Source organism: Sinocyclocheilus rhinocerous, unplaced genomic scaffold (genome assembly GCF_001515625.1).
Source record: "Sinocyclocheilus rhinocerous isolate Xijiao unplaced genomic scaffold, SAMN03320098_v1.1 scaffold988, whole genome shotgun sequence".
Classification (NCBI taxonomy): Eukaryota; Metazoa; Chordata; class Actinopteri; order Cypriniformes; family Cyprinidae; genus Sinocyclocheilus; species Sinocyclocheilus rhinocerous.
The window spans coordinates 1,236,217-1,247,527 of record NW_015650363.1 but is presented as its reverse complement, the minus strand read 5'-3'; the positions used below and the strand labels follow the sequence as shown (position 1 = coordinate 1,247,527).

The 11,311-nt window shown below is 37.3% G+C and overlaps 1 protein-coding gene across 2 annotated transcripts in view; it reads right to left on the bottom strand.

Annotated features, from left to right (window-relative positions):
* The window catches only part of LOC107711869 (Fanconi anemia group C protein-like), a 36,307-nt gene extending 28,539 nt beyond the window's left edge, over positions 1-7,768 (bottom strand). For both annotated transcript variants that reach the window (XM_016516942.1, XM_016516943.1), the window contains exons 1-2: positions 7,520-7,768; positions 4,139-4,304 (exon numbers count right to left, since the gene is read on the bottom strand). In XM_016516942.1, the coding sequence (XP_016372428.1) occupies positions 4,139-4,294 (156 nt within the window). In that variant the 5' untranslated portion in view covers positions 4,295-4,304; positions 7,520-7,768. The remainder of the gene's footprint in view (positions 1-4,138; positions 4,305-7,519) is intronic.
* Between the last annotated feature and the right edge of the window lie 3,543 nt (positions 7,769-11,311).

The window sequence follows — 11,311 nt, the reverse complement described above, 5'->3', positions numbered from 1 at the left end:
AAAAAAGCCGAGATGAACTTGATGAATCTAAATGCTTTTTTTTTTTTTTTTTACAAAGGTCTTTGTAACTTTAATGTCTTTGTAACATTAAAGGGTCATTTTAATGGACTGTGTGTTTGGATAGTTTTTGGAACATCAAGGAAGGTCTGATGGTTGATGAGAGGAACTCAGCAGGAACAAATTTTCTCCTGTCAGAACTATATTGCTTAGCATTTTCCCCATCAAAGTGAACTGTCAAAAGCAGATCCTGTCTCAACTCATAAGCTGTAGTCAAAATTTATTTCTTAAGTAATACTGACAGTCTAAGTAACAGAATGAATGTACGCCACTTGCAGAGTTAGCGGACATCACAAGTATGAACAATTAGATAATATGAAAAAAAAAATCAATCATCATTCCCCAAAGAACTATTTGAGCCAAAAAAAGAAACATTTGATGGCCTTTTATAAAATTATTCCCACGCAAACAGACGGAGAGAATAACTGATCACTTCTTTAAAGTCAGTTACGTAATTAATGAAAACCAGCGTGCTAATGGAAAGGCACGTTGAGGATCACAGCTTTTCGCATCAGTTCAAGATGTGCCCTGCCAATTTACTGTACACTGGAAGCCATACAAAGGATCTAAGCCTTTTTACATTCCATAGACACATACATTATTGGATGCTTAACGATTTCAGTGCACGCATGAAGAGAATGACACCATTCCTGTGGAACTTTAATACGTCGAGTCTCACAAAAGGAAAAAGACCTTGTGGCAGCCAAAAAAATTATTAATACGAATACATAGCACACACTAAACTAATTATTTGTAGCTCTAGACCTCCCATTTGTAATCATAACATCTAATACAGGTTTTTCTTTTTTACTTTTTGATGCCAGGAACCCCCAAATGGGATGAATCACTTTTCTAAAATATAAAGGGAGCCCTACATTTTCATGTGCAGAAGCATAATATAAAGACAACGTTTTGATTGCAAAATTAAATAATTAATTTGTATATTGTTACTGTACTAAAGTCAAAACAAATGATCAAAATAAAAAAAGATAATGAAAGTTGAAAATCTTTTAATCCCCACTTTAAATGCTAGATGTATAAACCTGAAAATTATTTAATGCTTTTCAAACCTAATATTGCTCCAAAGAAGTTTTACAGATTTGACAACCATAAAAAATTAATTATCAGCATAATCTGCATAAAAAACTTTTGCAGACATCTCATCTGGGGTCCCCAGACACCAGTTTAAACATTTTAATTAAAATTACATTTAATAATTTAAATTTTCATAACATTTTAGAATTTTAAATTAAATCTAAAAATATATAAAACAAAAAAATATAAATTTCCAATATAATTTTACATTAAATTGCAGTCTTTAAATAATTTTGCTATGCCATATCAAAATATCAATTTTAATGCAACTAATTATGCTGCCCTAATGTGGACCCTTGAAAAATGGTTTGAAAAACCCATTCACATATGACCTCTCATAAATGTCATGACAAAGTCCAGGGGCCTGTACCATGAAGTACGGCTGGGCGATAAGGCCAAAAAAATCATATCTCCGTATTTTTGGCTGAATTGCGATATACAATACATAGGCCTATCTCTGTATTTTCTACATTTTGCTATTTGGATGAAAAAACATCTGTATTCATTAAAAAAAAAAAGGTTGTCCAATGTTGTCCAATGAAGCAATGTTCATATTAAAAGCTATTAAAACAAATATAGTGAATGCAACCATGTAGCTATGCTATATAATAGCCTACAGTATATGCATAAAAAGGGTTAAAAACTTAAAAAATAAATAAAAAAGGCACACTAATTGTATTAGGTCATGTTGATTACCACATTACAGTTAGGCTACTGCTATCATAAGAATACACTTACCTGTAGGTTTAAAATTCTACATATGGCACATTTATTGTCCAACAAGAAATATTTTAGCAAAATGTATATTTTAGTCAGAATTATTGCAATCTTATTTCATTGCGCTCAGTCTGTTTGGCGCGCATACTCGTTCACTGAAGTCTGTCAGGTTTAACAGAATCGCATGCAGGAGGCTCATCCACTCCTGACAGGAAAATGGAAATATTTCCATGACTTTCTAACATTTACAGATGGAGAATATACATGTGAAATGTAAGTTATGCACTGAGGAAAACATCACATCTCAAACGCATTAAACAGCGCACGTAGCCTTTCTGTCAGCAGCACATGTGACTGTCAGAGCTTCTGTAATTCTGAGTTTGTTCAGCCACCATCATGGTACAGGCCCCAGCTCCAGCTCCAGCACAGGGGTACGAACAGCTTTGTCATTGCGTGTACCATCCCAGAGATGTCTTCTCATGGGAGCTAAAGGGCAAAAAGTCTAATGTACACATTCACAAGTCTGCAAATACTGAATGTGCTCACACACACATGCATCTCTCAGTCTCCCTCGAGCACGGGCGCATCGCCAGCAGGCACCCAACTGTGCCAGGCTTAGGAAGAAAACCGTTTACAGGACCGTGAAACCTCCCCTTTCCAGCAGTCCCGAGCAGGGAGTGGGAAAACTGGTTCTGATGGAATGCAAATGAGGAAATTGATATAAATAAGACATTTCTTCATCCCCAGACGCGAGCTACGTCCTTAACTCATTCAAGTGCTGCTGTTCAGATCCGCTTCATTCAGGCTGTTTTATGAGGCTATGTCGGGAATAAGAGTTTAGGGCCAATTAAGAAATCCTGATCCCTTCACGTTGCTGAATGCTGTCAGAGGGGCTGGCGCATGCAGAATGTGAAGGAAACGGAAGGCGTGATTGTATTTTGGCAGGGTGGCCATTGTAAGTTGAAATAAGAAAGCCTACAAGACTTTGTTTTCTTTTCTGACACACCAGGCACCAAGCAGCATGGTGTGCAGGGCCAACGGGAGATCTGCTGGTGCGAAAAGCCGCTGCAATATGAATAAAGACCTTCTTTCAAGGTAAGGAGAGTCAGTGGGAGGCAGAATTTTTCTGAACACTGGTCCTTCAGAGTCGTCCTAACCCATGCTACCTCGTCCAAATTTGCAACACTTGATGCAGGGATACATTAGGTTAACGCTGGCAGTCCCTGGGTGGCTATTAGCCCACTAAATCATCACCACGACTGTGCCAATGTCCTGCCTTCATCCGCACAGAGCAGCTTCTGTTAGGGGTGCTAAAAGAGTTAGTTAAAGCACTACGACCTTAATTTTAAAGGTGATTTTATGAAATCTGCAGTAGAGATGTGCAAAACTACACATTTTCAAACCTGACTAACGTTAAGTTCTCAGTTACTGTGAGACTTTTAGCATGTTAAAGCACAGCATGGTGTCAGCATACTAAAACCCTCTCCAAAAAGTTGCATTTCTTAATTTATGTAAGCACCACAGTTAAAAACTATTACAGGGCTCAATAATAAGGATGGCCCACTGGTCCAAGGCCAGTGTGAGAGCCAATGATCATGCCAGTTGATCATGTAAATGTATTTTTATGCCTTTATTTTTTTTTATGCAAACTTAAGTATTTGGTTGACATATGGTTGTGAATTCTGATTATTTAAACTTGCCTGCTAGTTTAAATCAGATTAAAAATGATAATACAATCAGTAATATTTTGTTATGCATGCCATCATGTTCAAGAGATTAATTTATGCTGTTTCTTGTACAGTTTCCAGCTAAAAAAGGGGTTGGGGGTGTATTATATTATATATTTATATTATATTATACTATTTAAATGCAATTATATAAATGCAAACATAAAATTAATTTAAATGAATAAAATGTGTATTATGGGTTCAGAGAAAACGTGTATTGTTAAATATATATTATATATATTTATATATAATTTAAAATCTTAACGCAGTTGACCTCACTAATCAGTTAGTTGGATGACTAGTAGACCATCCTGCCCATACCTGCTCTGTAGATAATGTAAACTCTAATGCAACATATTCCCTGGTAAAGAATTAAGAATATTGTTATGCAGAACCACATTATAGATCAACAATTGTTTATTGGATCCTAACATTTAACAAAACAGCTATAGGAATCAACTGTGGCCTTTGTAATGTTTCACAAAACTCCAGACAAAAAGTACTGCTTGAAGTATAAAGCTGTATGTTGACATTTTTCATACCATTTGCTGCAACCCCTGCAGAACTTGCTGGAGAAAGCTCCTCAGAGAGCCAAGGTGTCTGCTTGTGTCCAGAAGAGCAGAACATGACGTATCCTCCCCCCAGTTCACGGCTTTGGCCATCCGGAACTGCACATCTGTGTCAGAAACAGCCTCCATTTTCTCAAGTCTGCGAGGACACACACAAATAAAAGCAACCACAGGTAAAACAAGGCTTTTTGGGAGTGAACTACTCCTTTCAAGGCCAGCAGATCTACATACGTGGACCCTGCATCATTTCTTAACTTCAAAAGTGTGTTTCTCATTCCAGAAAGAGTAGGAGAGTTAAGACCATAATAATGATGCCTTTTGTACAGAGTCTGAAATGACAGGGGTTGTAATCAGGAAATGGGGAGTTGAAAATGTGTTACCCAATTGAGGGCTCTTAATTTGTCATCAGCCTGTATTTCATGAGCCGGCCAGTTTGAAAAAGGGGGAAAAAAGATAAAAGCGGCACTGGGTAGTGCAATAAAGTCTTCGTGGACTAATTTTAACTTCCAGAACGCTCTTAACTCAGCACTGAAGTATTTTTGACAAATAAACAAAACCGAACAAGGCTTAAACCATCAATGGAGACACATCCTCATCTGTGTCCTGCTGGGAGGCGAGGTTCTCACACCGTGACCACGGCGTAATGGAGTAGAAAAGGCGTTCAGACAGCTTGTGTGTGCAGGAGCAGGAGTTTGTGGGTAATTGTTGTTCTTAGTCTTAATGACAGGTCTGTGAAAGACACAACAAGGGAGTGTTTTTATGATTTGCTCGTAACAGAGGAGTCGATTAATGTCTTGCCATCACCCCTGCTGGAAAAATCCCTTGGGTGAAACAATGTAAATATATAATTAGACTTCCTTTCCTTTTTTCATCAAACCAAACTATGAACAAACGCTTCTTGTTGACTTGTCATCCCCGCACAGCTTTCACCAGTCCTCCAGGGGACACAGCCGCCTGGCCAATAAACTGCCTCGGCCAAGATGGGTGTAATTTCCAACACAGAATACTAGTAGAGTGCTAGCTGAATTTGTGCAAGTGTCAAATTATTTGGGCTATGTTATGCACTGGAGAGTGTCAACATTGACGCGTACCTACCAACACATACTAATGTCCTGATGCCAAATAGAAAAAACCTGTAGTAAAGAAGTGACTACAAATTTAAAATTAGGTTCTTGACAAGCAACATTCAAGAGCAGAGTCAAACAGGTTGGTTTTTCAATTGGTTGATTTGGTTTGGCTAGCTGGTTTAAAGTAAAAATGTCTGTTCAGACAGCTGTTACTGAAGCTTCATTTACCATGGTGTTAATGGTTTTGACATTTTCAGCTGGAGGGCAAGCACATTATTACACTCCACTCAACAATCTGTCATCATCCTGGAGTTCAAATCATCTCAGAAATCTGAGAAGGCCTAATAATAAACTCTGTACAGATCATTTCATCTTGATTCTATGTGATGTCCAATCTTTCAGAGTCCTGATACTGTCCATTCTGGTGTCCCCTTAAAAATCTCTATATGTATTTTCCTGAATTCTTATGTAATGGCACTACACTCTTAAAAATTATGTTTTATTTTATTTTATTGGCATCTATAGTTCCATGGTTCCGTAACCTTTAACATCCATAGAACCTTAGTTGCCACTGGATAAAAATGCTTTTTACCCACCTTATTTTGCAACACGAAATTAAGCTATTTTTTGAGAATATGAATTCAAGTTAAAAATGACCACTTCCACTCTTATGTTAAAAGTAAGGTGGATAATGTAAAAACATTATTTTTAGATTATTTAAATGTTCTCCACACTAAGAAAAATGTGGTTCTTTTAGAAACTGTTCACTGAAAGGTTCTTAGGAGAACCCAAAATGGTTCTTCTATAGCAATGCTGTGAAACCCTCCTTTTGGAATTTTTATTTTCAAATATGTAGGTGTCGACATATTAAATTTTACTTACAAAGAGTATCTGATCTTATGCTGATATAGTAAGTTGTGTAAGTAAGTTGTGATGAAACGGAAATAACAGATCTTTTCTTCCTTATTACGTTCAAGTGTAACAGATAAAATTTTTTTTTTTTTTCTGAAAAAGAAAAAACTGTAGGCATCTATCCATGTCACTGACACAATAAATATAAAACATGTTTATCTTTTTGATCTTTCATTAAAAAAATTCACAAAATTCTAACCTTTCAAGTAAAACTATTGAAATTGGGGGGAAACTCACATTATGAAATAAATGTTTTTCTCCAATGCATGTTGGCCACAATTACTGGCACCCCTAGAAATTCTTATGAGTAAAATATATCTGAAGTATATTCCCATTCATATTTAATTTATTTTAGCACACCGGGGTGACTAGGAGCATTAAAATTCTCCAGCCACGACTTCCTGTTCCACGGGATTATAAATATGAGGAACACAAGGGCCAAATTGCCTTAATCATCCATCACAAAGGTGTCACTGAGCACAAAATAAAGCTTCTGCCATGGCCGTCCCAGTTCCCTGATCTGAACCCTGTAGAAAATGAGTGAGGTGAACTGAAGAGAAGAAGCAACAACATGGAGCTGCGAATCTGAAGGATCTAAAGTGATTCTGTATGAAGGAATGTTCTCTGATCTCTTGTCAGGTGTTCTCCAAACTCATCAGGCATTATAGGAGAAAACTCAGAGCTGTTATCTTGGGAAAAGGACGTTGCAATAATTGGGTGCCAATAATGGTGGCCAACATGAACTAGAGAAAAACCTTTTTTTCATAGTGAAATTTCCCCCCATCTTCCATTGTTTTACTTCAATGATAGGTAAGAATTTTGTAAATTTTTTGAATGTTAGATCAAAAGGATAAATGATGCAGATTTATTTTCACAGCCACCTTTGCTCATATCTACTAAAGGTGAATATATTAGTGGAGGTCACTGAATATATATACTGTGTTAATGCTCTATTCTAATTATGAAAAATCGGGCTAAAATCGTGCAGTGTGAACTCGGCATTAATGAATCCGAAGAGCTGAGCTTACGATATTTTACAAGGGTAAGTTTGGTTTTACATTAAACAGACTTTTTAATTTATTTATTTTGTATTCTCACTGGCTTCAAAATAAGCATAAGCAATTCACTTCAGTCTGAGCACATACACATCCCCAAAGAAAAATTACAGTAAGGAGTAAAACCATGAATATTAATTAGGTCTGGCAGACGTTGCATTGTAACATTCCTGGCGTATCACGTAACCATACTCATGAGTAATGTCACAGCATGATTCGTAAATTCCCGTCCTACTTCTGGGAGTCGAAGATAAAGCCATACACAGTCTGGCCAAATGCTTAATTTTCATGTGAATGAACAAACAAAACTCAGATATTACCTCTAAAATCCGCAGGCTGCAGCGTGTCGACCCAATGAGGTGAGGACGGTCTGCGAAGACTTCTGCTGTTCAGTTTGACAGCAAATGACTCTCACGACGTCCCTATTTTGCTCAGGCTTACTATTGACATACATGTATTGTCATACTTTCCTAATAATCTAAGATAACGGTACAGAACAGCATTCAATCCAATGTCAGATTTTCGCGGCATAAGAAACTGTACAAATCTTTTTCTGAACTTCCCTCTCAGACAACTAAACCGGATGTTGTCATCTGCTATTGGCTGCGCGCCTTTAAAAGGGGCGGGGCAACATCGCAGCATGGACTGAAGCGCGCTAAGAGCAGATACCTCAGTCACACACAAAGCACCCTTTCACACTCTCATTATCATTTTCCTGAACCAACAAATGTACCAAATGTTTCTACCACATCACTGTTTGTTAATATGGAATAAAATGACAGAATGCGTCCAGCTCTTCTAACATAATAATTATAAAACAACTATTAGTTTATTTTAATTCCTCTATTTGCATTTATTACCATAGTTTTGAACATTAAGTTTTTTTAATGTATATTTTTATAATGAATTTTAATTGTTTTAGACTAAAGATCTGAGACTATGATAAACAAATAAAATAATTATTTGTTACAAGTTTCCAGAACCTCGATCTCATGATGCCCATTTAAAAAAAAAAAAATGTTTAAAAGCGAACGCCGGCACATAAGCGCGTGAACCCACCCATTAATGTGCTTTCTTCTGCTTTAAATATGGTTGGATTACGTCAATAACCGCACATTTTGAAATCTTTATGTATCTGCTTGATCCTCACATTCTCCTGCAGGACTATTGCAGCTGTTTTGCACTCGACCGTTAGGTGGCACTGTAGTTGTTTCGACCGCTTTCACTAAACTACTGTTACAGGACCTCAGTGCACTGTCCAAATTTAGTTAGATCTCCTGTAAAGTGATTTAGATAGAAGATTAATCCTATTGGCCTGTAGACGTTTATGTATTATTCACCAAATTCTCATATTACTCTGTTGTTTGGAAAGTTTTACATTCCAGTTTTGCTACGGAATTGATGAAAAACATGTTGTCAGGACTTCACAGTTCTCTGATCTGTCAAATGGACTGATAATAAAAGAGATGGTCAGAGGTATCTGCTGCAGGCTGGACACACACGTCTGCCCCAAGTGCATCTGTGCGGTTAGACTAGATCATTCCGCATCAAGGTGCAATGCAGGAAAACGTACAGTACCACAAGTGTAGTGGATGCAGGTTGATGTATCTATTTTGAACATTTAATGAGAACATCTGTTATCCCACATCTTTTAAAGCACTGTGTCTCATCATGGTACTAGTAGTATTTTTACTGGAGTAATACTCTGATTTAGCATCTCTGATCTTTGGGGTTCTGTCTTAAAATGATAGAAGTTGAGAAGAGGAAATGATAATCGGATTTAGAGTCAAAATAGCAACAATATCATTATCAAACAATAGTAAAAAGTGTTGTGTGAATGTAAATGTTACTTTATAACAAAACATGAAAGAAAATGTTAATGACAATCATCTTTTAAATATATATATTTCTTTGCATTATGATAATTCATGAAAATAGGATCTCAGAATGGTCCCATATCTTTTTGCAAAATATACAATCATATAATAATATGTATTATTATTATTATTAAAAATTACCCAGACATATTTTTGTCAAGTTTTGTAAGATTTACTTGTGTATATATAGGGCCATACCTTTGGATTAATCTGGATCGCTGCATATACACTACCATTCAAAAGTTCGGGATCAGTAAGATTAAAAAAAAATATATATATATATAAACTTTTTTTTTTTTTTTCGCAAGGATGCATTAAATTAATCAAAGTGACTGTAAAGACATACATAATGTAAAAAAAACTGCAACTTTTTATCTTCAACACTGAAGATAATAAATGATAATAATAAATGTTTCATGAGCACCAAATCAGCATATTAGAATGATTTCTGAAGGATCATGTGACACTGAAGACTGGAGTAATGGCTACTTTTCTTTTTTCTTTTTTTTTATTCTGATTCTGACAGTTGAACGTATTTGTTACACAGAAGTCTTCCACATTTCATTCCCCTATAACTTACCCCATGCAAAAGTTGGCGGGCATTCAGGACAGTTAGATGATGTTATGCACACATTTCATTTAGGAGGTGACTGGGTAATCACAGTAAGGTACTCTGAGCCTCATACAATGGGAAGACTGTCAGAAGAGAGCAGGATCTGGAGTCCACCGCATACCAGCAGAAAGAAGTCAGGGGTCTGTGCACGCGGCTGTCCCCCTGGAACCAAAAACAAATGCACGGAGGTCCCAAACCATGGAGCTGGTTTCGGGGAACAGCGTTTCCTCAAGGCCACCCCAGCAGATGCAGAGCAGACGAATTACAACTGTTGTTTAAAGCAAGCACACGAACAAAGCCCCCCCCCGTTAAAAAAAACAAACAAGTGGGCTCCCCCAAAGTCCACGATATAGTTCGAACACTGAACAGAGGTAATGGTACCACATGTGTACGTATGTTACATATATGTTGGAGAAAGAGGGATATAGGGAAAAATTTGTATGTTCTTGGGAGAGGTTGGTGAGGCAGAGGCTATAACTTGGGGAATGTGTTTAAAGTGGGCTAGTGGCTCCAGATTAGAGCTCACCACCCCTGTGGTTTTCAACACACAAACTTGTGTGTGTGTGTGTGTGTGTGTGCGTGCATGTTTTTCTTTGAGTTGGGTGGTGTCTCTGGCTCACTCACCAAATGGAAAGGCTGCAAAGAAAAACCTCTATGTACACTACCAAGTCAAACAAATATTTATTGCTATACTTCATTTTAATCATTCGTGTGTGAATGCATATAAAACGCTCAACAATACCACAATTACTCGGCATTTTTCTTGGAATAATTATGATTTATGCATACTGGCCATTGATTCTCCGATAGCAATCGTCTAACTGTAAAGTACACTCTTAGAAAAAAAGGGTACAAAACTGTCACTGTGGCGGTGCCCTTTCATAAGGTTCTATTATGTGCTTTTAAAGTACTAATATGTACCTTCAAGGTATCAATATGTACCATTTATGGGTAAATAAGGTACCATTTAGGACTTTTGTAACTTAGTTTACCGCCCCAGTGACAACTTCGTACCTTTTTTTTCTAAAAGTGTTGACATGAAATGAAATGACATAAACATACATGCATTTCTGACTGATCACACACAGTCATAGAATGTTTATTCTCCCCAAAGTAAATTTAGGTCAGTTCGGGCCAGATTCCTTTGGTCATTACATAAAAATACATCTGGTCTGAGCGGAACTTCTTTGGTCATCCAAATAGAAATAAAGAACACACAGAAAAATATGGGTTAATGCCTGGGTTTGAAACCATGTGTTTTTTTCCCTGAGCTTAAAATGGTCGATCATGAGGTAGGGGGACAAGAGAGTTGTTGAATGTGGGAAAAAAGGAGCCAATGTTAGAAAATAGCAAGGGCGGAGGGGACCGAAATGATGGAGAGGGGTATTGGTAAGGCTGCCATGTCCAGCGCTGAGATCACTAAGTGGGTGGTAGGTTCAGAGCTTCCCCTTGGCCAAATCATGAGAAACACTCATATCTTCCAAGCAGTTTGACTGGGGTAGGATGTCAACCGCTGAAGCCTGTCTTGAGAGCCAGAGACCGAGAGCTGCACAGATGGTAGTGCTGACAAATTAGTTCAGTTCAGATCCAGACCAGTTTCATTTCTGTACCTGGCAGCGGGT